The sequence below is a fragment of the Pomacea canaliculata genome, linkage group LG9, assembly GCF_003073045.1.
Source record: "Pomacea canaliculata isolate SZHN2017 linkage group LG9, ASM307304v1, whole genome shotgun sequence".
NCBI lineage: Eukaryota > Metazoa > Mollusca > Gastropoda > Architaenioglossa > Ampullariidae > Pomacea > Pomacea canaliculata.
The window spans coordinates 16,906,533-16,934,339 of record NC_037598.1 but is presented as its reverse complement, the minus strand read 5'-3'; the positions used below and the strand labels follow the sequence as shown (position 1 = coordinate 16,934,339).

The following is a 27,807-nucleotide window of genomic DNA, read 5'->3' as shown; positions in this document are numbered from 1 at the left end:
CCTTTCATCGACGCCGACACTAACCTATCTCTCTCTGATTTGTCGACTCGGTTACTGCTCATGGGTTTAAAATAAATGACACAAACCCCACAAAAGCTGCTCGGAGTTGTGTGCACACTGGTGATCGACAGTATTTGTAATAGAAAAAAGTGTCTGGGACAGTTCCAATTGAAAACATGAGCATGACCACGCTTGCGGTGGCTGTTGCTACAACAAAAGTAGTCCCATTCATCACTAGGTAAGACAGCAAGCCTAGGCCCTCTGAACGACAAAAATGAGCTAGCACCACTCAGTTAACACATATTTAGGAAAGGTCTATGGTATCAGCTAGGGGGGATAGGTTGTAAGGCATGCTTGTTAGAACGAAGTGGACTCGCTGTTTTCCTAGGAACAGGCTCACACCCACCGCTGTCAAATGTAATCGCCTGTATCGAACTGCTCCCGTGGCCGATCGGTGACTGATTTTTTAAAATAGGTAAGGGTGATCGATCGAAAGCAGGTCTGGACGACGTCAGGGTGAGATCTGCCGCGAGCCGAGGTGTGGAGTGTCGGGTACACAAAGGTTAACGGCGTCACCTGCGACGTCGCGAGGAGTAGGCCGCCACACGTGTACCTCCATTCCTAGGCCCTTGACTACCATTAGTACAAGTGTTCAAAGCCTTGACCGTACGTCCGTGCAAGCACACACACACACACAGGGCTCTGGAGATGAGGTCCATATTAAAATGTGGATAAAACACGGGGATTCTGAATTAATGAAATTATCAGAACGTCATTCCTAAATGGTTACACTCTACACAACTGCCGAAAATTGTCACCACTGTAAACAAACAGGTTGAGACACAACTTAAACGTGGATTTTATGCAAATGACAATAAACCCAGTAAAAATTCAAAGTATTTAATTTTAAAGCGAGGTAAGGATTTCAAATTGACAACGTCAACTGTAGCACAGTTCCACTGCGGCAGTGACAAAAAACGGCACAAAATACGAGATAGCAGCATGTGACTAGCATGATATCTGTCTTGGATTTCAAACCCCTTCTTTTCATATAATTCACTCAGTGAAACTAAGTAGTTTTTTCAGTATAAGTAATATCAATATACCACATATAATAGCGAAGCATAAACTATTTTTTAAAATAGTAAACTCAAAAAATATAAACATGTATATGAAGCATGGCCATCCAATGACCGATGTCGCCGTCTCACACAAAGCACATCATAACACTTATAAAAGCTGTAAGCCCAGCAATATAGTATGAATAAAGGGGTGGGGTAGATAAAAAAGAAAGTCTTTAATACTGAACCCAATAGCGACTTCATCCATAACATAGGCTGCACGCTAAGGGAACTAACTAGCAATGATCAAACCATCCACCTCAATATCAAATTTCTGATTAAAGTACTTCACAACCACGCGGTCTGATTCAAAAAAATGTTAGTCGAGGTCTTGCTTTATGGTTTGTTTGGTTTTTTACCTGATGTTTCTCTCTACTATGATCGAGGACAAGCCAGTTGCTAGTTCTCGACCTCAATTACATTGGCTAGAGAGGAAATTATTTTTTCGTACACCCTGATACCATTTAAGAACACTTGCTCATTAAGGTATTCATTGTGATCATGAAGCAGGACTGGTGTGTTGATCATCGGTGAAAAGCCCAAGACAGGTATGCCCAGCTGTAAACAAAACAACAACAAAATAATGTTTACCGGGCTCACTAGAGAAGACAACAGAAGAAGAAGAAAAAAGAATTACGCGCTTGATAGAAAGTATACGAAATGCTCAAGGTACTTGGACATGATAACACTTTCTTCAAAATGTATGAATCGTTAAAACTGCCTGCTACTCTGTAAGGGGGCTGTTAATGGAGGTTTTAACGTGTTCAGGCGTGTGGTATGACCCTTGCTCATACGTCGGCCATTCCGTTGTATCACAACAGTTCTACCACCATTCCCCCACTATGAGTCGCCAGACAGAAAGTCGCACCTCCTGTTTTAGCAACGGAGTGGGTGGGTGGGAACTAACAGCACCAAGGACCACAGTCTACAGCAGCATGCGGTGCGGTCACAGTGGGAATTTTTCCACAAATGTTCAGGCACTTTAATGATATATCTCAATAAAATTATGGGACTGCAAATGAAGCTTTTTGCACTAACCATTTTCACTAACGTTTAAGGAGACACGGGTATCTAGAAAAAAGAAAAAGTCCAGGACTATGTGGGCGACAATTGGTGACAGTGTCGCCAGTGACAACTGACTCGACCGCGCCAACTGCTCTCGGGAGTCATCTTACCTTTCTTAAATATCGGCCGTCCGATCCTGCCGGGAAAATCTCCTTCTTTATCTTCAGGTTCCTGTCAGCATTGTTAAACATACGCATGAATGGGAGCGCGCGCACACACACGGACGAAAGAGAGAGAGAGAGAAAGAAAGAGAAGGTTTATGTACTTTTTTTTGGTTAAAGTTCAAGTTGGACTAGGTTCACGAACGCATGCGCGAGGGTATGGACATTTGAAAAAGTACACAGCCAATTCTTCTTACGTGTATCCAAGTTTTGTTTACTGAAGGTTAATGAATTTCAAGCGATGCATATTCTAATGTAGATCGTCTTAGCTCAGTTTTAGCTGAGACTTCTGTGCTCTGTTATTGTGCTAGTCCAGAAACACTCGCTATCCGCTGTATGGTGCCGATAACAGATGTGGCGGCAAGCTTCAACATCTGCTTCTGGCATCTTCATTTCTTATTTTTATATATTCTCTTCACTGAACTTGATTTTCGGGGTTAGGTTACAAGTCTGGTGTAGTTTTGACATCTGAATTCTACAGGACTCTCACCTCTTATAACAGATGCTAGAGTACATATGCCTGTAAGTAGTTTACTAGTCATCAGCTTCTGTCTGGAACGCTTGATGGCATGAAATATGCATCGGCATGAGATGAACACACAATGAACAATTATGAACACTCAATATATAATGAAAGTATCTGAGAGCAAGAACGGTGTGAGGGCAGAGAAACAGCATGAAGCGGACGACGAGGGAACTGACTGTACACAAGTCGCTTCACAACTCACAAGGCCTGACACGCCTTACTGAAGGCTGACCACCAGACGTTGGAGTCTTCTGTTGATGTCATGTCCTGATCCTCGCCTTGCTGAAAAAGATTTGAACTCTTTCAAAACAAGTTGTCGAAGGCTTAGAGAAATGATTTATGCACAAGATGCTTTCTTTTGGTAAAGTTCAAGTTGGTCTTGGTTCAATGTGTCCCATATCAAATCTTGCATGGCAGAGGAGACAGAAATGAACACTCAACCCATGGCTTAAAGCCAATAGATTGATGGTCCCCAGAAAACCAGCCCCTACAGCCTGTTAAGCTAGATTTCCCCAAACTGAGCGCACACAATAGTAAACTTAACTCTGCGAAGCTAGACTACATAACCCTGGACCCAATCAGTGGTAAACTGTATATCTATTAAACTAGACTCCACAAACCTGGGTCCATTCCAAGGTATACTCTGCGCCTGCCTCTTGACACCAGCTTTTAATCTCGGCTTCAAGCTGCTCCAAGTTTGCTGTAGGGGGGACCCTCATATCAAACCCTATGCACACACACATACATACAATCTAAAGAAAAATAAAAAAATCGAATGAAGAAATGCAGTCAACATCATTTAAAATTATACTTTAGATCCTGGGGTGAGCTACTCAAAAAAAATCTACATCTAAAAAAAAAGTATTGAAAATTTGTTTCAGATTTGTTAAATATTTGGTTGAAACAATCTTCACATCAAACCAAATTTTGTTGTGATCTCCAAATTGCAAGTAAAAATAGAATTATATCTCACCTGCAGTCATTTCAGCAGGAACTACGTTGTACTGCACACCACCCTAGAAAAATTAACTTTACATTAGATATTAGGTGTCTAAACCAAAACAAATTTTGATGCAAATATTTCATTTATCTGTTGCTATAAAGAAAACAAAGTTAAAGTTTCCTACAGCATTTAATCCCTAAATCTTGGCTAGAAAACTACAGTAACATAATTATTACAATAGCATCAGTAAAATAAGGTCCAAACAATCACATAAAACAAACTTTGTTACAATAACATACAACAGATATTTTTAGGTAAATAGTGTTTTTCCTGCATTTTTTTTAAAACTAAGCTACTTCAGGTTTCATATTTTTCTTTTTATCACTTTCCATACACAAGAATGTTACTGAACAGTCAGCACAATCTCTAGAATTGAATGCATGTTTCAAGATGATGAAGAGAGCAATATCAGCTAACCTTTAATATGTTGATGTTTAGAGTGGTCACATCACCAAGTGTCAGTGAAGGGTCTGCCTTCAACCTGCAAATGTTCAGAATTATTTTCTTCCTGATGCTAATGCAAAAAAACACTTTATTGTTTACATCATAAAAGCTTCTATTGACTTACACACTCATAAAAAATGTTCACGTGGGGATTTCAATAAAGAACACATCTACAAAGCGTCAGAGTTTGTGCAATACTATACAATTCACAATTTATTCAATATTTTCTAATTTAAAATAAAAAAAATTTCTTGTCAAATGAAAAGGGAAACATTAATGGATAGAAAGAACGTCTGGAGTTCTAGGGTTGATACTTTTCCAGCAGTATGCTTTCGGTTGCTGGTAACATTAAGCAGGATTTTGAAAATAAAATAATGGCTTTGATTCTGATAATCTGATTAAAGTAGCACTGTGAAAGGCTACCTATGTAGAGAAGATGTCAAAAAAGAAGTATAATCTATGGAAAGAATTAAGCTCTAATTACCAAGGTATGACGATATAAAAATCTTACTTAGCCTCCTGTTCAGCACGAAACTTAAGTGTCCTATTCATCAACTTGTTCTGGAATCAAACAACAAATCAACCCAAGGTTGTTGATAAGCATAGAAGATAACCAATGTAATCATTTAAAAATATTAGCCAATCTTAGTAATTCTTGAACACATTTCCACACACATAAACATGCACTACATAGCTCTTTACATGCATAATTGCAGCCAATCATATGTAAGCAAACATGCATGCAGGTGGTTGTACACATGCGTGCACACATACATACCAGTTTTGATACAGCCGTGTCTTCGATGAAGGCTGACCCATGTCCAGGCTGACCTGTGAAGGTTACACTGAACCCTGAAAAAATTTCAGAAGGGCTATTAAGTCATTAACTCCAGCTTTCACTTAGAGTTGATAAGATGTATGCTCGCATGTTTCCGCTAAAGATCAATTTTAAATTCTATTAGCTCTAAAAAACAAATTGTCTGTAATATCAGATCAGAAACATACATGTTAAAGGCAGAGCATTTTCTTTTAATGCGTTTGCTGAGTTTGCTCTTTATTTCTCTTTTAATGGATGGACCCATTAGTAGTTATTTTGGTCTGAAAACTCTTGTTTCACTCACATTACCATTATTGATCTAAGTTTTTCACATCTTGTTTTATGATATTCTGACCAGAAAATTAAGCTAACCATCAAGCTATTTTATTTATTTATAAATGTTATGGAATTAACAGTGATAAACTTTATGAGACATTAATATTTAATTTCCTGGAAGGCAGCCTGTTAATAACATCATTTTAATGAAGCTAAGAAGAAAAAAAAAAAAATCTTACACCATACACAACGCTGAGAGTAGAAAACTCTAAAAACATCTGTGGGACTTGCCAGACCTGTAATATTTCAAATAAATTTCAACATGGAGCATAATGATAAAACACTCTTTAGCAAACAATGACAACCTATTTTGTCAACAGTAGATGAACTATAACAACAAATTTATACAGCCTTCTATGAAAAAATTATAAGCATATTACATAAAACTGTTCAGTTGAAGTTTCCAAGCTTGGGATTTCTTTTTTGTTTTTTTGTTTACAAGATTCACTTTATTGAAATTGCAGCAATCATTTGATGAAAGGTCATTTGAGTTGAGTGTTTAAATGACTGTTGCTTCACAAATATACATTGCAGCTGAATATAAATGATTTGATAATGTTTTTGAAAAGTGTTTAAAATTAAACAGCAAAGCAGCAAGAGAGATTACCTCTTTTGCACATTTGATAAGATAGAAATTAATGAAAACAAAAATGAGTGAATAAGAAGCCTTCGAAGATTTTTAAAGAGGTGAGTCAGAAGCATTTAAAAATCTGTCATAATCTGAAATTAATTTTTTTCAAATTAAGATTAATATGGCACTACAATGTGGACTAATTTGACAAAAATAAAACTTTACGTAACATTGTCATATGAAATATATAATTATTTTTGCATAGGACCTTGCAACAAACCATAAGCCTTAATGATAAAAATAGAAAAGGTATAAGGTATAGTTTCAATACAGAATTCTTCCACACCTTCGTCAAGTGCAAAACCAGTGTTGAGTTTTTTGAATTCTTCATGTTCAACAAACAACTCCATACCTTCCTTAGCACCAATCTCTTCATCTGCAGCAAAAATTAAAAGAAAAGACTAAGGGACATGAATAAGGACATATTGGATATGACTACAAGCTTAATTGTTCTCCTAGAATAAATCTTGCATATCATATATCAAGTTCATTTTTACTCTCACTTTGGTCTGAAACTAGATGCCTTTGAAATCCCTCCATCAAGTTAGATAAAAAAATGCAAATTTTACTAAAACAAACATGCAGCCTGATATTAAGCACATCTGCATATATCGTATACATTTACAATCATAAATGAAACTTTAATAACATTCTGTACATTGGAATTCCCCCCACCCCCAAAAATGTCTCAAAAATCTATTCAAAGTGTGTTAGAATGCTTTTAAAAAACTTCCACACAAACTAATTCCCTACCAGGACCAAACACAATGTGGACAGTCCTCTGAAGCTGTATGCCTTGCTGCATTAGGCTTCTCACAGCTTCCAGATACCTGTGTATAGGCAACAGTGTTTTCCTATTCAACTGTTCTATGAAGTATGTCACAAAACTGTTTGCTAACATCTAGTGAAAGTAGTATAAAAACCACTATCATCAACAAATATTTTGTAATTATATTAATAATCACCTTGGAGTAGAAGATGAGAACTGAAATGCAGTGCGTTTGGACAAATCTTTACATTAAGAAATAATAAAAGGAATGAAAAAGCAACAACAAATCTGGTTATTTATTAACTGCAATAAAATGACATATACTCACTGAATTCCAACGCATTTCATGTCCTGTGAACATAAGGTATGTACAAATTTATGAAACACACACATAAAGAATTCGTCAACACTAAAAGAATGGATAGGACATCAGGGACTGATTAAGTATGCATTAGCAACTTTTGTATCATCTATAATTTCCATTAAATTATAAAGATATCCTATTCTTGCAGTCACCGTCTCTAGAGCCTGTAACATAGCATTTACTTGCCTGAGACCCTCTGGCATAGATGTCACCATTCTCATCCTTATAGGCACTGAAGGGGGGATACTTCCAGTGCTCCTATATCCACAGACACAAGCTCAACATTTGAATATAGTACATAATGCTTGTACAATCTCTGAAAATTAATTACAAATATGAAAATGGCTACAATTATTATTAAATAGAAATCATAAAGTTATAAGATACATAATTTATGCACAGTGGTCCTAGTAAAAAATTAATGTATACAATTTTATATTTCATACATCATGAACAACAATATCAATGAAAACAGTGTATTACTGATACTGTATATTTCAAAATAAATCTATAAGCAATTTCTTTTTTCTATATTGTATTGTAATATCAGCCTAGAACCCTCCCTTTTATTGTCAAGAAATAGTTCTGTCTAGGACTATTACTTACTGGGTAGACAGGCACAACATCAATGTGGGAATACAGCATAATTGAGGGCAAGTCTGGCTGCTGTCCTGGCAAAGACAGTATTGCTACAGACTTGCCTGCCACAAGCTGCAATCATTAAAAATTGATCATGAAAATTATTTTACTATTTGACAAATAAATATGAACTATATTATGATTTAATGTATAATTGAACAGATAATTGAGTGAACATTTATACAAATAAATTTCTAGGCAAATGCAAAGCTCTATTTCATCAATAGATGCTGATGGCTAAGCCACTGTCAGCAAGCTTGTAAATTTTGTATAAAGCCTTGCCAAACTGGCAAGAATGATAAAAACATTTCTTCTGGTTTAATGGAGATACTTCATAATTATACTCTTGCTTGCCTACTGTACAACAATGCTTAAGCATTTGAACACTATGATCATTTTCTTTTGAAAAGCTATAAATACATCTTATATGTTCACAATAAACTTGGAACTTACATGAACAACTCTGTACTCTAGACCAATCTCTGCTGCCATGGCCTCAAAAAACATCAAAGCTTCCCCTGAAGAAGGACAGAAAAAAGTCACTAACTGATGAAACAATAATGAGCTCTAGGCAGTGATAGTTCTACCGTTAGGAAAACTAGGTGATTGCCAAGGGTAAGAAGAGCATTGTGGGGAGGTCAGAGGGGAAAAACTTAAACTAAGGGAGAGGAACATGCATGATTTATCTAAACAAAGAAAGGTATTGCTGAATGTGTGACATTCAAATCTCATTTTCTGCTAAGCCAACAACAAGAAAACACACACACTGCACACAAAACTGTACATGACATTTATGTGGATAAACTATGTTTATAGCCTCTTCTCCTGGCTGAACAATAAAGATAATAAAATAATAGAGATAAAAGTACATGTTTTATCTTTATCACTTGTGCTCAGACACAGTTAAATATTACCAACTCATTTTAAGAAAAAATATAAATCATTAGCTTGCTTTAACACTTGACCTAAAACAGTAGCAGCTATAAATTATAATGTGCAGTATTTGGGAATCATTTTCTGTCATGTGAATTTTCCATTGTAATACTTATAGTAATCTAACACATTGTATATTGTAGCAGTACATAACAAACAATGTAATATCCCTTTAAGTTTCACTGCATAACTGAAACTTTACTGTGACTGATCAAAATCAATAACAGTAGTAGTAATAATAATGAGGAAACTTGTTTAGCCAATTTGTTAAGAAAACTGTAACCCAACCAAAGCTAGGCTCACTGCACTTTACAAAACAAATTTTAACTAGGTAGAAGTAACAAGAAGAACATTTACAAAACCCATGCACACTTCAAACCTTTATAACTCACTCAGTCTTACAACTACAAAAGAAAGGTCAATACCTGCACATTTCAAATATATGCAACTTGCAAAATCTCTAATTCCCAACTTAAGACTCATTCTGTGGTGGCAGGTCACATATATATCAAAATATCAGAGATATGACATGGAATAAAGTTTGGGGAAAAATTGTGATAGATCCAGGACAGTTTGTACGCAACATGCACTTGCACAGGCAGCCAGACCAATGTCTTCAGTAGCGAGAGAGCTGAGTTATGGTTGTTTTGTTTTTTTTCTCAGAATGAGCTGAGCAGCCAAATTGTAAAGTCTCTGAAGTTTGCTGAAAAGACTATAAGGGCACCCAGTGAAAAGGGATGAGCAAACATAATCATGGACGTGTACTGACATTAGTCCAGCTTACAATACAGGTACCAATCTCTGAGGGATGACAAGACAGAATAACTAATCTGGACAGTGGCAATCAACCTGGGAGTCAAGTGCTTTGGTGTGCATAACAAAATGCAGCCAAAAACTGAGTTCTGAGACAACAAGTGAAAAGTCAGAATGATTAGATGCAATACCGTGTAGAACTCAATTATTTGTGATTTCTTCACTCGAATGTTTAATGAGCAGAAGGTTAGATAAGCTGTATGCGTCTAAATATGATGACTGTGTATTTTCCACAGCTTGCAATGTTTTGTATATAACAAAGCTTGTTATGATTTGTATATAACAAAGCTTGCTATGATTTGTATATAACAAAGCTTGCTATGATTTGTATATAACAAAGCTTGCTATGATTTATATATAACAAACACACTGGGGCACACGTAGGCTTAAAACACTTTTTTTTTTAACACGATGCTGTTTCAGCACCTGGAGGCGGTGGGATGCCCCAGTTCATGTTTTCGCCCCCTTCACGTTAAAATAGATTCAGATGAAGCTTGTGTGAACAAGGAATGAAAAGCACGATCTATAAACTCAAGTTCTGTCTATGCTCACCATAGTCTGGACAAGGCTGAGCTGTGTTGATCTGTAGATAGGTGCGAAAGTTGGTGACCGCAGGGTGCTCGTCGTCTGCCATAGCGGCACATGAAGTGACAGGGGACGTAACTACACTCGTGTCATGGCTGACGGTGAGAGCTGCACGGTGTGTAGTCATTGTGCGAGTCCGTGATCTATCTCTTCCTCGCTACACACTTCATGTTTGCTACGTCTCACAATGCGTGCTTTCACGCAAGGCCATACTTTAACGGCCTGTGAACTCATTGTGGTTTTTCAAAGAGGCATTAGGCAGGCTACCTGATAAGCATATGCCAAAAAAAACTGTATTCGCTCCGCTCTGTGACTGGAACTGTGGTGTACACAGGAGCAGTTGCAACCTGGATTACAATTTTTCAAATGAATGGAGTGTGGGTGTGGACATTCTTTGTAAGGCGCCATGAGCGTATACCTAGTGGTGGTATATGTCAACTTTATGATTATATGTTACTATATATAGATATAGCTTCTTATAATTGTCGATATCCATTATCTAAGATATACGTAGTTACATGAAACGATAGCGGTCATTGTCCCACACTATCAGTCTACCTGCCGTAAGTGGTCCACTTTGTCTACTGTACGTGACGTGAAAGGCGGAGTCACTGGACCTATATCTAAATACAGAAGTTACAAACATAAATGTTGCAGTGGGTGCTTGTGTGTGTGTGCTTTTGAGTGAAATATGAACATTAAGCAAAGTGTGTGTATGTAATATGAACATTGAGCAGAATGTGTGTGAAATATGACCATTGAGCAGAATGTGTGTGTGTGTGAGAGAGAGAGAGAAATATGAACATTGAGCAGAATGTGTGTGAAATATGAACATTGAGCAGAATGTATAATGAATCGAGCGAGAGGTAGTAAGGTTGATTTTCAGATCAGCTGGTTGCATTCGCCGGTTCATGCGGTACTAAAATAGCGCACCTAATGCTCAGTGCTAAGAGCGATCCGGTTGGGACAAGCAAAGAGTATGCGGAGCGGACACGGAATGGTCTCTGCATACTAATAACTCCTACATGGAAAGGCTTTCTCGTTAGGGCTCAGCTCTTAATCTAGAGCGGATGTTGGTTCTGACAATAGCTACAGCGTTCACGCCCACTTGACCCCCACCCCACACAACACACACAATTATTTTATTTTTGGTTGAATGTTTCTAGATGCATGTACCTCTGGACGGCCATTATTGTGTATTATCTGATAAACTCTTCTAATCGCGTTTTAAGCTTTAAGTTTTAAGTGCACCCCATACAGTTGAACAAAAATTCGTCATACATTTCAGGCGAGGGTGTGGGAACTTAAAGACTTGCACATCATGTATAAAGATAAGAACACGTAAAAGCCCCTTTCCCTCTGTCCCAGAGCTGTTCCAAAATCTTGTTATCGTCACAAGTGGTTTGAACAACGCCATCCCTCAGCTGCGCGTTCTGCCCAACTCGACACTCGTGTGAGGTAGCATGTCCTTCACCCTCCCTTCTCCCACTTGACCTAATGCAATAAGTTCTTGTTTATGTCATCATGTGATACTCAGTCTATAGCACAAAACCTTGTTCTCAAAAGCTGAGTGAAACACAAGCTGATCAAATTATATTTCACATTGTTATTGACTTCTCGTGGTGTCCAGCCTCATTTACTGGCTCCAGACCCAGTACTGCAGACGGGAAAAGGCTTTCAGCACGAGTAATTGTATTCATCGGCAAGGTCATAGGTCAATGCTGCAGCAACATGCATCATGAAGAGCCAGCTAGCTGCATGCTGAAAGGCATCGGAGGGGCGCATTAGGAAGGGGCACTGGGCAGGGATCGAGCAGGTGACCTGAATACAGCGACACTTCACTCTAATATGAGGCTAAAGAAACCCTTTGTGTATCAACAAATTCTCAAGATTTTGAGATTCCATCTGTATGTGTAATATTTACTTTCATGCGTATTTGTAATGTTTAACTTCGGGAAAGAAGCATACTAAGATACAGGTATTAATTTATAACACTAATGTTGATTTATTGATAATACTAATCTTGTTTACTTGCAGCACATGCATGTACGGGGAACATGGTCTGCGTGCAAGTATAGCTCAGCAGATCAGACCAAACATAACACAAGAATAAAAATAAACACAAAGAAATGCCCCAAATGAAACATATTGTACTGTTTGTACTGTATGTGTTTTTACTAATTTATTGCTTATACGTGTACTTATGTGTTTACATAATGTCCAAGTAAAGAGGTATCCTTCCTCTGTGGTCCAAGTCTTTAATTTCCTCACACCTTCACCTCCAATGTATGTTTTTATAGTATCTTCAACTTTATTCAGGTAAAAGTGTAAGTCTAGCCTTCCTCAACCCTTGAGGTCACACGCAAGTATCCCAAAAGGTCATTTACTCGCCCATTGTGTTTGTTCTTTGCTAAAGTTCAAGAAGGCTGCGTTTTATTAATCTAGAAAGCTTGATGCATGTTACACCCTGTATGAGAAGAGAGTGATGTTGGCGACGTCACAGCTGACACGCCAGTTAATATTCTTTTCTCAACCTTCGCACAGGTCGGCGTGTCGGTCCTTCCAACACGGCAGGCTATACACCCTCCTTTCTTCCTTCCTTCATCCGCTCCTCGTTTTCTTTCTTTCAATGATATTGTCTTGATTGATGCATTAAAAACCGTTGTTGTTGTTGTTGTTGTTGTTGTTGTTGTTGTTGTTGTTGTTGTTGTTGTTGTTGTTGTTGTTGTTGTTAGCTTTAAGTAACCACTGATGTTTCTTAATTTCTCAAACACCACAAACTAACGATACATTTGTTCCTCTCCTCGTGTCTTTTCTTTGTTGCACATGTGTGTGTGTTCCACAGTAGACTCACCTGTCAGGAACAGGTACCTAACTCCATGGAGGGGTGAGGAAGGCAGCGGGAGAGAGATGGGCATCGGCCTCACGTACAGCTGGCCCCGACAAAAAAGAGGTCTCTGACACCTCATTCCTCAAAGACCTGACAAGGGTCAGGGGACGACCTCTATCCTTTTAGACACACACCCGCGTGCGAACGCACAAAGATAGTGGTTCAGTATTAGTTTTGCTCTCCATGTGCACTTGTCGCCATCTGTCGCAGTCATTAAGGAGTGATAAGTCTCTCTCTCGTGTCGGCATCTTATCGCTATGTGCGACGGACGCGCTCCGCAAGCTGCAGTCCCTCAGCTGCTGGAGCATCCTCCCACCACACCTGGACTGCGACATCGTGTGTTCACAGGTGTTACGATTGTGGCCACGCCCCCGACTGCTCTCACACACACGCACACACAAAGAGAAACAAATACACACTCATGCATTCGTTGAATGTACGCAGTGAGTGTCAGGATGTGTCCTGTGTGTAACAAGTGTTATATATATATGGAGACATGTTGCTAGGTTTTTGTATTATTTTTTTTTTAGACGGAAACTTCAATCATCAGTTAATAGCTTTCATTCTCCTCCCCTTCCTCCTCATCGCCCATCCGGATCCCTCCTCCCCTCCTTCTCTCTCTGTCTTTGTCAGAGATGGAGAGAGAGGGAAATCTGACCCGATTGGCTTTATCCTAGCTCCAGCTGCTGTGAATCCCAGGCAACCTTTGACATCTCCAATATTTTCAGTTAATGAATATAGAAGAAAGAGGAATGGCTTCCTCTATTATTGGCATAGCGGACTAATAAAAACGGGAACTGACATAAACAGACAGGAGTTATTATCATCGTCGTCCGCTCGTTTGTTTAAACACGTCAGTTCGTCATGGTGAACACAAAGCCACAGAACCTATCCTGTCTCAGTCCTAATCTCCACTCTCTTCGTGTTACTGACGATGAAATTAAATCCAAATAAAGCGAGAAAACAAACGGAATTTCGCAATGGTCCTGCGCCCTACAATGGCATTGCGTGCCGCCGAGTGTCGGTGTCGCGTGTTTACACAAATAAGACTTGGCGGTGCCTTTGAACTGTGGAGGAACATTCAGTCACATTGCGCTTAATGGCCGCGACCGGGTTTGTTTACCAGGGTCAGTATTTTTCGAAAACGATGAACATGTAATCACGGATAGGGTTTCACGCCAACAGGTCTGATCGGCCTTCAGAGACACGGATCCATTTACTGCCATAGAGATGTTTTATTCCACGCACATCGTGTTTGGACGATGTTTGTTGCTTATGTTTGCTATGCGGGTCATAACTTTAAAAAGAAATTTTTAAAGACAGGGATGCTGACTGCAGCACTGACTTCGCTTTTAGATGGGTTCCAGTTTCATCAGATAACTCTGCCCAAGTCGTAAATAATTAAGATTTCTTTCTCCCCTCAGACCGCAGCAAGCTCAGCGTGAATTGATCAAATACAAGTCTGTAAGAAATGAAATGGCTTAATATATAGCGGAATGGTGTGGTGAGCCGGCAGATGGGGAGGTACGGGGGGACAGGTGGACGGGGCGCTTAATGCACTCACATTGTCGTCCAAGCAGCGGTCGGTGCAGCGATTATTATTGCTTCTCACGTAGCGCGGTTCCTGATGGAGATGTGGCGATGTGGCGATGGCGGCACCCGGCCCCGGCACAAACAGTGTCAGCGGCCCGTTGGCTGATGGGCCAATATGGCGAATATCGCTCGGTCAATGTTCTCTTCCAAACAGAAATCAATTTGATAAAGGCTTGACAAACGGAGTCTCACCTTCCTCTCGGCCGGAACGGTAAACTGTCCTGAAAACTGAGGGGTTGTGGTGTTTGGAGGTTTGGATTCACGGGTCACGTAGATATCGTCGTCGGCTGTCACGTCTTTCGTGCGCGTTCTTGCTTCAGAAGGGATCACAATACACGACAGACATCACTAGTGTGTGGTTGAACATAGTACAATAACAACAACAATTCTAGTGTTTAAGTTACAATAACGCAATAACAATGACACAATTCTGTATTGGGAGAGACTTGCCCAAAGCCAACAACTGGAAGCAAAAAGGCAAAGATTATTGTGTACTGAAACATATACATATAAATAGGAATTCAGTTTTATCGCTTTTACAATGCAGAAATTTGAAACACACGCGAGATTCAAACGTTCACATACATCATATATTGTAACTAGTCTGGACGAAGGCAAGATCCTTCAAAACTCTTTCGTCTGCTGTGAACAACCTGCCGACTTTGTCAATGGAAGGAAGACAAAAAACAAACAACAACAAAAAGACAGATGAGGGTTGTTACTGAACATTATACTTTTGTCCAGGCTGGACGCTGTGAGACTAGTTTAGTTTGCTGGAGCAGCAGTCACATGATTCCGAGGGTACATCGCAGTAGAGGTCATAGAAAGGCCGCGAATTATCTCTCCTCGCATTCCCCGGACGCGGTCAGCCAGCCTGATTGAAAGTCTGCCCCGAGGGCTGCTAATGTTTTTAGTCGTCCATGTGTCCTCCTTGTTTGCACTCTCAAGGGTGGTAATGGCAATATTCTTTGATTCCTCCGCCCGAACCATCACCGCGCGACTGCTTGTGCAAATGTCACCGGAGGCCACGGTGCACGTGCATCGCGCGCCCAACACGCACTGGCCACCAGCCTCCATGCTACCAGCCCCCAGCTCCCAGCCTCCCTGCTACCAGTTCCCAGACCCCAGCCTCCCTGCTACCAGTTCCCAGACCCCAGCCTCCCTGCTACCAGCTCCCAGACCCCAGCCTTCGTGCTACCAGCCCTCAGACCCCAGCCTTCGTGCTACCAGCCCCCAGACCCCAGCCTCCGTGCTACCAGCTCCCAGACCCCAGCCTCCGTGTTACCAGTCCCCAGTCTCCGTACTACCAGCCCCTCACCAGACACCGGGTGGAGGCAGTCGGGAGGAGGATGCCGGGGTATGGCACCCCTGTCGCCGCTAATGTAACGGACCAAATTGACGCCGCGTTTCAGGAAACTGCAGCAGAGGATCCCCGGCCATACAGACGACGAAATGCACGGAGCATCAACAAGAGACACTTATCACTTGCTGATATCGGGAGTCAGGGACGTAATGTTGTCTCCAACTCTTCCTCCTCCCCTCACCACGTCTCTCTCTCTCTCACACACACACACAAATCCCACGTGCAGGAGGGTAACGCGCTACTTTGGGTACTTGACTTCAAAATATTATTTTCTTTCTTTAGACTAAGTGATGTAACAACAGCAACGATTATTTCATATTACTCCCTTGCTTTAATAAAAGGCAGGTTTTAAAAAAAAATTGGACGTGTTATCTGTGGTAATAATTCTGCACACGTCACCACAAGGTTTCATAACTGTTTCTGTAAACAGAAAGGCGACGAGAGGCTTGTTTAATTTTCGCCGGCTGACCCAAGGCCGCACAGCCAGAAATCTTCAAAGAACATACCTGAGAACGCTGGAAGCAAATGTCGAGGTGCGGGCACCACGGAGGCGAGTGGTGTTTGTGAGTTGTGTTTACCTGATCGAGTGGCGGGTGACGCAACACCTGGTCGCGTTCTGGCATGCGGCAGGTATTCATCGGCGCGCAGCTAACACACCTAGCAGTGTGACGCCATCCATACTCACTTTACATATCAGACATTTATTTTTGTTCTGAGCCATTCAAACTGTTTAATGGCTTTCAGATCATTCGGCTGTTTTGCTTCATTTTGCTTGTGCTTCGTCAAACAAAAGAGAGAATATCAAATGGTGACAACAAATACCCGATACCAGATGGGATCCCTCTTGTCTGTTCTTATCTCTGACTGTCATGCTGACTGCCATTCGTTGGAAGATGTTATTATGATGCTGTACAGGATGTTGTATGCTACACAGCAGGTACCCGGATGCCGGATGAGGTGGACATTCGGACGACCTCTCTAGAAAGCGAGAGAATTTACCATCTACCCTGTTGCACTTTCATGTGTCCTGTGTCCTGTCTTGTGTCATAACATATTTTACACACGCTGTTATAATGTCTTGTGCCAGATCGAGAGTGTCTAGCTCTGTGTCCTGATCGCGACTCTGTTGTCTTCCATCTTGAGGCAGTGAGGGTAGAAGAGCCTGGATGTCACGTTCTACGACGCGGCGACAATCCACCCCGAATGTCCAGCACGGCCACCTCGAATACCCTCTCTGTTGTGTCTCAAGTGATGTGAATTTGTATGGCATGTGCATGCTAATCAAGCAGGACTCTACCTTAATTATGTCACAGTAATTGAGTGCTGAGTGTCTCACTGTCATCAAACCTCGGTCCTTAACATATCACGCCATTTTATTAAAACACACGCTTGCGCGTACACGTACCTTGCCACTAACTACCCGCTAAAGGGATCGAAGGTAGCAGGACAGTTCTTGCCCCTTGGGTAAGGGTGCAGTTGTTTGAGATGAAAGTATTTTACACTCTGAGAGTCTTCCTTCTGTTTCTTCCTCCTCTCTCTCTCTCTCTGATGATTTGTCTAAAGAATCATCAATTAGTGCTTTTTGTCGTAGTCCAATCGCAGGTGTTTTCAAGATGTCAATAGTTCATCGTTAACACCATAAACAAGCCCGGTCATCGACAATGACATGTTCCTCTCATCACTAAGGTCACGTGACAGAGTACAAGAGAGTGACACTGATGTGGACATGCGCGCTGTCTTGGACTGGCAGGACTGATCCTGGAAATGTCGTAATTGTGGAGGTGAAGTGGGGGAGAGCCGGTGTGGTGCTGTACATTTGCCCATCGATTTCGCGTCACACGTGGGGACCGTTACAAAAAGATCGTTTAACATGACCAATGCAAGCCACTCTTTTTGCATTTTGAGCATTTCGACAGAGATTTCCCGATCACCTGATAAATGCCGCCATTCAGGTGCAGACCGGGACGAGGCAGTTGTGCCCCCCGTGACAAGAAAGGCTTCCAGAATCTGGGGACTCGATCACGTGTCCAAAATAACCCGATCAATGCAGTTTTTTGGGTGGTTGTCAAGCGTGAGGTTGTTAAGGGATCTCCGTGTTTCTAAGTCTGGAAATGTGCTGGAATGGCGTGTCCAAGCTTGCAGAGGATGCCGGCCTGCGTCTTTGGTCAACGGCGCTGTGCGTCACATGGTCAGCAAGCAAGCAGCAAGCAAGCAGCAGAGCTTGGGGAAACATTGCAAGTGCAGTGCAGCGAGTGGAGTCTACTCATCTTGCCAACTGCGTGAGCGGTGCTCAGCGTGTAGGAGGCCGATGCTTTTGTGTAATTATACCAACCTCACTTCTTGGATTGAAAAGGTCGCATACAGCTGTTATTAATAAAGATCGCTATGTTAGTTTTTTTTAAATCGTATTTTTGATTATTCTGCACTGATCAATCTGGCAAAACGATGACAAATACAAATTTTAAAGTTCAACGTTGAACGTTTTAAAAATGAAAGTGACAGGTGCAACAAAACCATTTGAAACATTGACATTTGTGTAATGGCGCTTAGAAGACTATTTTTTGCTGGTTTAGTTTTGATATATAAAAAAGAAATCTTCTCTCTGAGCAGTCAATCGACTAAAGGTCGCGCTTTTTTTTCGGTAATATTGACAATGGTTTGCAGGCCAGAAAAACAAATATCATTGACTATTGAGGCAGCTGGGCTCATCACGACAAATTCCACGAATGTGATGATGTTACATGTGACGATGACGAACTCGCATGTAACAACGAGAAGATTACATGTTATGATGACGGTTTTGGGCGCATGGTGACGAGCTTTGCCTGACAAGTTGTTTGAAAGTGTAATGATGACAAATTGCAAACTCCATGAAGGAGATTTGTGGAGCATCCATTGTCCTGCGTAACGATGGAGACATCCGGATTTTCTTGCTCTCGTGGCATGGTCCAGCACCAGATGGTGTTTTCAAGCCGGGCATGTTTGTGTACTCAAGCCAAAGCCTTGTGTTGGGCTGGTGACGTAGTCAACTGCCGGCCAAGACGTGGGCCGTGGGCCGTGCGGTGGCGCCACCAGTCCCACTACAGGCTAGCCAGACATAGCCAGCCTCGCACTGCCCGACATAGCCTATCTTTATGACCAGTAAATCAGTCACTTTAAATACCCGCTTGCGGTGGGCTAACCGCTATAATAAAAAACATCAATGTTTTCCATCAAACCACCCAGACACGTCTGCTCTTCACAGAAAACCTCCTCACCGTGCCGCTTGCCCAGGAGCCAGAGAGCGGGGACAGTGTTTGCTGTCATCCGCTAGTCGTGACGTCACGGACACAGAACAAACAACGGTCGGTTGACTTAGCTGATGGTGGGAGGGAGGGAGGAGGGGACTGTATCGGATGATCTGTGTCCAGAAGACTGTAATTACAGTCCCTCCATTCGCTGCCCGATCCCCTGGGCCTTCTGCTCGCTTCCAAATGTTACGTTGCAGTCAGCAGGAATGATGGCCACAGCTGCTGTCAGGATTAACTCTGGCATCGCGCAGTGAACAATACTGGACGGACACCGACAGATGCAAGCGCTGTTAGACGACAGTGATGAAGGCATTACTACAGAGAGTTGCGAAACCCAGTATGACAAGCTTCGACTTGTGCTGTCACCACTGAAACCAGTGATGACGTCAGCAAACAATGGAGTTGACGGTAACGCATTTGTAACGAACTGACGGGTGTCACTCAGGAACCGTTTGTTCTCCGTTTGGATTTATGCATGCGTGCGTGTGCGTGTTGGAGTTTCTGTGTGCATGTGAAGGAATAGGGACATGGAGTGACGTGACTCAACATACAAGTTGGAACATGAGCTAGTGACGTGACTCATGATACAAGAGAACAAATGGTTCTGTGGAAAGAACAAGACAAACGCAAACATGAGATTGAACTATCGCTGAAGCAAAAGATGGATGACGATGAAATGATTAAGAACAGCCTTAGAGTAGAAGCTTTACCAACGTTGTTAAGTACAAATTAGGTTGTAAGTAAAAAAAGTTCACTTCAATCAATGAGATTCATTTTTCCCTGTTTCACATTCATATTTTTATTTAGCTTTTTGTTCGGCCCTACCAGCTGGGATTGCGTTAGTATGTATCAGCGATCTCTAGTCTATACTATGACCTACCAACGGAAATTGTTGATGCGGATCGGCAATCTGTAGTCTTCTTTCATGTCAAGCGAGCCGGAACAGTGTTTTGTAGACACGTCACCTCGTCTCATATCGAGGCCACTAGAGCACCACAACCTGGACTTGAACCAGACCAGTCGATTCTGCAAGACCCTTATTTTTTAAACTCCCACAAAATGCACGACATCATATTCTTATTTCACTTAGATTTTCATCCATTGATGGAGGATCAAGATGGTCACAGATTAAAAGCAAGTAGAATTTCCGTTTCCCGCTCAGACAGCAGATACGAAAAGTATATCACGGCAAGGAGTCTTCCCATCATATATCCATGCGATTGTGTGTCTGTGACAGACATGAGTTTGACTCGGGGAGGACATGGAGTTCGTTCTTGTGAAGGTTGAGTGCAGCATGTTTGTTCCTGAAACTGGAGAAAACCCAAACTGTGGAGGCGCCTACCTGGAACTATCCTTTGTTCTACTGCTGTTCAGGGTAGTTCCTGTTACTCAATCATCCACAAGAACATCAAGTTTCAAAATGATTTTTGTGATCAGATCGAGTCCTAGCAATATATAACTGTTAATTTCACAATTTCAAAAATAATTTTAAATTTGAAAAAAAAACTTGAAAAAGCGTCTTGAAAGCTGCAGTTACTCGCGCCATTGCATGTATGGTAACATGCTTTTTGGTTTTTACAAAGACAACACAATTATAACTAAGGTGGAATAAAATGCTGTACATTTGAAATACATCAAATTATCTTGTGTGTGTCTTTTGAATAAATTTGCTTTTAAATATGGTTGTCTCTCATTGCTAACACTAACCACCAGTTTCACAGAATTTAGAGCCACTGAGATCAGGAGAAATTGTCTACTCTGTATATTCTACACTAAAACGACTTCAGAATTGTGCTGACTAACGTTAACACGTTTTTCTAAATACTATAATCAAAGTACATAAAAACTATATTTAGTTCTTTACAAACAATAAACTCAAGCTCTGAACGCAACCAGCGTTAAGATAGGCCAAAGTACTTTTTAATAGAAACCGATGGAAAACTGTAAATTTTCCAGAAAACTTTCGGGTAGGTTAATGTCCTGCTCTCACCATCTACTGCAGGTTTTTTTTTTTTTCTTTTCTGCAGCAGATGTTTTTATAAGAGACAGCGGTGCCTGAAGTAGCTGCAGGAGAGAAAAACAAACACTAGACGCCGCACGTCAAAGTCCAGGTCGCTTTGGCGTCTGCGAAGTTAATCAAAGGCTCGCAAGCGGCGACCATGAAAGCACTTTTAGAAGAGAAGGTGTCAATAACTGCTGCATTCAGAAAACCAACATAACTAACTGTCTCTGGTGCCAGAGAGTACGAGCAGCACGGAGTGAAACGGAAGTGAAAGAAAGGAGGCATCGATGATCACTGAGCATCATCCTCTCAACACAGAAAAACCAGACGCTAGGGTAACGGAGATAGCGAAACGAGCTGTAAAAGTTACCATTTTATTTCAAGTGAGTGGAATAAATTTATTATAAGAAACTTTGGTCAAAATCTCATCGAAAAAACTGTTCCATTCGACAGTTACTAGTCTCTGAACATTGCAGTTCTCACCTAGGAAAGGTTTGAAAAGGTCAAGACTTCATTTCCTGTTTTCTGATTGGCTGATGCCTTCTTGTGACGGAAATATGATAAAAATGAATTGAGATTTGTTTTAAAATATGTTCACAGCTCATTTTAGCAACAAACACGTTATTCTGGTTGACCAGCTTATTGCCATGTTTGGGCGGGATGACGTCACGTGATGTTGCCCTGGAAAGTTCAGCCTCTCATCAGGACAACAGAAGGGGAAAACCCTCTTCGTCAGCATCCATCTACCTCGGTGAACTTGAAGGATCTTGTGAGAAAGCAGAGAGTGCAGGATGTAAAAAACCTGCTCATTAGCACTCAAGTGGTGTGAGTAACCAACAACTCCAGGTCTGGCGAACAACCAACCTCACGAACGCCGTCGTCGGCTGGAAGAAAATCCGAGCTCAGCTTATTTTATGTACATGTCTGTAGACTGCAAAACATCGTGAAGAGACCTTTGTGAAATGGTAAAGATATCTAAAGTAAGTCTTCTTGTCGGGGATTTCACCCTCACTGTGAGAAGAAGAAACTTGAAAGATAAAAAAATGACAAACAGAAAGTGCTTATGTCAGAGTTGGCAGACACGCTTTGCAATTAGTGTTTGAGAAAAGGTGTTGCAAGGCAGGTGTGCGACATCTGCAGCTCTGCACTGCGTCATACCTGTGGAAATTTACTTTTCGTAGCGAAAAAATATGTAATATAGATTTCAGTTCGAATAGAAATGATCAGAACCACGATTTTCATTTTATGATTTATGGTTCATACGCTTCCTATTTGAGTTCTGTAAACACAGACTATTTTTAATACCTTAGACGAGGGAAAAAGATCCTGATCAGCTATATCGAAGGATCTCAGGTTGCAGCTGTCTAGAAAGATTTCAGGTTTCCGTTACATAGAAGGTTTTCAGCTCTATAGAAGGTTTTCAGGTTTCCAAACCAGCCGATTGTTCTTGCGGTTCCAGCCGATTGTTCATGCCTCTCAACTGTTAAACTGACATAGGCTCGTGATGAACATGAAGAAACACGCACGCACGTACCTACCTTCCTCCCATCTAACCAACCTCCCCCACCACACACACACACTGCTCAAAACGTCGATTGTTGAGATTGGAAGAGATCGTTGACTTTGCTGTAAAGTGTGAGCATCACGTGACCTGTCAGTACTCTCAAGCACCCTCAGCTATTGTTTTCCTGGAGGAGGAGGCGGGGGAGGAGCAGTAGGTGGAGAGAGCGTGGAGCTGGTGTTCAAAATTTAAAATCTCGCCCAGCTGTCGGCCGGAAGTGGCGGGAAATAAAAAGCTTTCAGGCATGCGCAGAAGAGCTATCGTGGGCGAGATTTGTGCGCGAGGCGTGTGGTGGGAAGCTGAGTGGCATGGTGGACAGGATGGACGGGAGAGGAGGGTCGCTCTTGGAGCCACAGACGTCTGTGATCTGTGTGTCGGTGCTTGGTGCCTTCCCCGTCACGTGGCGCTGTCTGATCTTGACGATTTTCTGACGCCGCCAATGGCGACCCTTGTCAACATCCGAGACGTACCTCCATCACCGTCCTCCCCCCGGCCCCTGTTTGTAGCCTCGATCTGACACAAACAAGATGTTGTGGTGACGATCAGTTCTCTCCTCGCACGTCACTCCTGGTCGTGTGGACGGATACAATTACACGTCACAGCTGATGACATCGTCAATCCGGCGAGCGGCCATCATTGTTTTCAAGCCAACATCTTCAACCGAATGACAATTCCTCATCTTAGTCTTAGATGTCGGCATGGAGCAGACCTGCATACACGTGCTGTGCGCGGAAGCGTTTGTATGTCAGTACGAGTGGGCTTGTGATTTTTTTTCTACACGCCGTCACAGTTTGCTCCTGTAGAGACTATAGTATAGAAAATAAACTCTTGAATCCGATCAACGCTCGGCTTACAGACACATTAAAAGAAATAAATAAAGCGAAACAGAAAACGCACGCACGCATGCACAAAGGATACACGGAGATGGGGGAAGGGAGGAGAGTGGAGGGGAGGGAAGAACCCACTCTGGGGCCAGTGACGCAACACATTACTAATTTTAAACAATTCTAGGACTGAAATCTCTTAGATAAACAATTCTATAGAAACAGCACGAGACAATTATAGAACTCTTATTTAAGATAAAACTGCTGAAACGAGTGTTTTGCTCCGATCAGCATGATGTTTGTGTGCGCTTGTGCTCAATGGCATAGGAGCGACGTTTCGAGAGAGTAAACAAACTTTTTTTCTGTCTTTGCTTCTTTATTACAGTTGACAAACCCCTGCCGACGACCTGGCAAGGTCAAAGTGTTCCTTTTCTTCCTTTCAGCCGATCTGGGAAAGCGGTCCTCCGGTCAAAACGCCACAAGTTGTCAACTGGACCGAGCTTCCACCCATTGCTGGTAGACTGTGTCGACGTCCTGCTCCCTCCCCTCACAGAAATAGTAAATGGTAGCTGACGGACGTCCTACTCCCTTCCCTCCCTTCCCTCCCTTCCCTCACAGAAATAGTCAATGATAGCTAACGGACGTCCTCCCTCTTTGACAGTGTAATCATGACAAACTCTCTTCCACATCACACTCGCCACTCGGACCCCAAGGCTGCATTCACACGCTCTCTGAACACATATCTGTTCACAAAGTACTGGCCCTGAATTATTATTATTAACTCATTCGTAATACTGTCTGTCATGTTGACCATCAAGCACGGCTCCAACTGTTTACAGCATCCTTCATACCTTCATCCCTCGCTTGACGTTGTGTCTGTACACATCTCGCCGTTCACTGTTCATTTATCATCGCTGGTCTGCGCAGCGAGTGCGGTCTATTCTGGTCGTGATGCTGCGCATTACAAACACCCTTCATTATTATTATCTCCTCAGTTCACAAAGGGCAGAGGGGAGGAGGTTGGAGGTCAGGCTGACGTCGAGTAAGAATGACGTCGTGAATGACGTCATAGATTGGAAGAGAGCGTCATCTGCTGCGAGCGAGAGAGAAATCATGGTTCTAGAAATAGTAACGTGATGGGATTGTCGTCTGCATTGTTTGCATGTGAGTGTTCTTTCGTGGAACTGAGTTTTCGTTTTCGTTTTTTCTGTCAGACTTCAGGAACTGGGGAGAGTCAGTCCTCGCTCAGTTACAATTCTTACTGGATGGACGACCTTGCGTTGTTTACATCTGTGATAATTTCACCAGACTCCCACACCAGACGCAGGTTAATGGAGTGCAATACAAACTCTGTCGTCAATGTACCTGGTGTGCTGATTGACGAAACTGTGATGACCTTCGTCACAAAGTGTGGGAGACAAGAGTGACTAGTGTAATGGAGGAAATCCTTAGTTCCGTTGTCTCCTGTGGGAATTCCGTAATGACCACGTCAACGTCCAACGTCTCCAGCAAATCTGTGGCGATGCGCCTGACTCGTCTCATCTAGCAACGCTGCAGTGATTTGGAAGCCTCTACAGTGGAGTATAGGTTAAAAACCAGCTGTTGCTTTGTTTTGAGTAAAACACACACGTGTCTTGTATTTTATGTTTTATTTCTTTTATCTCTTTCTCTCCTTCACTCACTCTCTTTTTCTTTCTTGGTCACGATGTAGAAGATATCGGTGCATTTGGGTTTATAGGCAGATACAAAACTTACGCAAGGTTTTATTGTTTGCAGTTTCTGTATTTTGCTGCCAGTTGAGCTTATTTGAAAAGCAGGTGTGCTCAGATTGAATTCGCGCATGCGCCCACTCACACAGCGTTGCTCCCAGGCGCCAGACAACTGCCAGGCTCTCACACTCGCATCCTCATCCACCCGCGTGCACGCGCTGACATACGTGTTGTCAACAGCCACCCGGTCATTCTGAAGGTTCCTGCTCACTCCCCCATGACCGTGGGACCTTGTATGTCCCCGTGTACCCAGCCTCGTCACACACCCTACTCACTCTGTGTGAATACGTCACGAGGCACGCCATTGGAGCGTCAGTGTGGGTAACGTAGTAAGGTGAGGCCCTGCACACGTCAACAATTTAGTGATTTGCTTTCTCTCTACGGCTCTTGCATGCCCATCACTTTGTGTTTGTTTTGCCGAGCGTTGCCGATGCCAGCGAAGTTTGCGGTCTGTTTTCTGTCTATGGCCTCGCTCCTGTCATCCTTTGTGTGGCTACTTCTTTTTTTCTTTCCTCTCTCTCTCTCTCAGAGCGAGGCTGTGCACGGGTAAAGGGAGCACGCGCTTGTCGTTCGCACGTTCTCTTGAAAGTAGTGCGTGTTACGTCACACTTGCACAGCATGAGAAGAGTGTGTTGCGTCACAGTAGAGTGTATTGCGTCACACTTGTAGCGTGTGTTACGTCACGCACCACTTGTTTCAACCCTACGGCATTTTACGGGCATTTTTATTTCCACTCTAATCTTCTGTGGATCCTTACCTGTCCTGCGCGAAGGTAAAAGTCGCGAACATGAAAGTCTGACCGTAACGGCGACAAGCGACACCATGCTCATTAATTCTTTGTGATTTAATTATCTATTAATTATCAGTCCTTTGCTCGCGTTGTGGTATGGAAATGCGCTGTAGAAATGAATGTTCTGGCTGTTGCTGTTATTACGACGACTACAACTACAACAGTAAAGTGCTAGTTGTTGTTGTTCACAGCGCGCCTGTACCCTTACGTGTGTACCCACAAGTCCTCTGTCCCAGGGGTGGGAACCACCAAGAGGCTGGAGTGGGGCTGGGGCTGGGATGAGGTTGCGAGGCATCGGTGTTCGCCTGATGGTCTGTCCGCCGGAATCTCGCGATGTCTCGCGCCTGCGGGATGAACTGCCAGGAACACGACACCTGCGGTCATCCCAGTGCTGGGCTCTGGCCGGCGTCCGGAGGGTGCGCGGTGTTAACACGACACCTACCCGCAGTCGTGGCAGCCTGGCGCCGGACTATCGGCTGGCTGGCCGGCCCAGCGGACGTACCATCCAGATATCCTTAATAACGTCATTCACTTGAGTGCATGGCTCGTCTGCGGTCGAGGTCCGTCCGTCCGTCCCTCCATCTGTCCGTCCGTCCCTCCATCTGTCTGTCTGATGTCGATGTTGCTGATGATATTAGTCTCAATTTACAGACGTGGTTTTGGTGACCTTTTCTGTGATATATCTGCTAATATATTTGTGTTTTGTGAGGATGTGTGCCAACAGATCTACAAACATATCTACGTAGTCTGTATTCTCCGAGGATGTGTTCGAGTCTAGCAGCACACGCGCACGAACGCATACACACAGAGTTTGTGTTTTCTGAGACTTTATGCATACCTAGCGAATACATGTGCATTGTATAATACTATAATATTCTAGAATATTCTAACAAGTTCACGTGCACTCCCGCAGCAGTTCCTCTGTCGCTGTACCACACCAGGTTCTGGATGTAGGACAGTGGTAAAGCCACAGCTTGTGTCCCAACATCACGGTCGGTAGTTCGCATTCCTTACTGATGACTGAGTATACACACTGTGGTAACCTCCTCACACCAGTAATGCCAAAGAACATCACTCATCTCCAGCAGTGAACATTAGTATCAAGACACACAGTAACACACATAACCATCACTGAGGTCTTTAGTTTCTTTTCCCCAGTGCAATCACGAGATTGAGTAGAAACGATGCATCAGGACGTGTCATTGTTCCAGAACTCGAGTAACAAAATCAAAGGGTATCATAGCATAACGAAATATATATCAAGACGTGTCATTGTTAACAAAACTCGAGTAACAAAATGAAAGAGTATAATATCACAAAAATATCTATGAAGACGTGTCATTATTACCAGAACTTATTGTAACAAAATAAAAGAGTGTGAAGAGTATATCAGGGCCTCATGTTACCAACACACATATCACGCACACACATATATGCACGCACGCGCGTCCACGTTCACGCACTGTGATGAATCGCGGATTCTCGCGTTGTCCTGATTCCTCAAGCTCTCCCGAGTGA

The 27,807-nt window shown here is 42.4% G+C and overlaps 2 protein-coding genes across 4 annotated transcripts in view; one reads left to right on the top strand and one right to left on the bottom strand.

The window, feature by feature from the left end:
* LOC112571575 (neuromedin-U receptor 1-like) overlaps nucleotides 1–27,807 on the top strand; it is a 71,153-nt gene that overhangs the window by 10,348 nt on the left and 32,998 nt on the right. The gene's annotated exons all lie outside the window — the stretch shown is intronic.
* LOC112571574 (aminoacylase-1-like) lies at nucleotides 1,473–10,772 on the bottom strand. The gene is made up of 16 exons (XM_025250652.1): nucleotides 10,175–10,772; nucleotides 8,330–8,394; nucleotides 7,844–7,948; nucleotides 7,424–7,495; nucleotides 7,202–7,224; nucleotides 6,858–6,934; nucleotides 6,391–6,480; nucleotides 5,653–5,709; nucleotides 5,099–5,172; nucleotides 4,832–4,881; nucleotides 4,294–4,357; nucleotides 3,847–3,889; nucleotides 3,494–3,600; nucleotides 3,076–3,155; nucleotides 2,297–2,357; nucleotides 1,473–1,679 (listed from the first exon to the last, which is right to left on the bottom strand). Exons 1-16 carry the CDS (start codon nucleotides 10,332–10,334, stop codon nucleotides 1,521–1,523), a joined length of 1,287 nt encoding a protein of 428 aa, XP_025106437.1. The 5' UTR covers nucleotides 10,335–10,772; the 3' UTR covers nucleotides 1,473–1,520.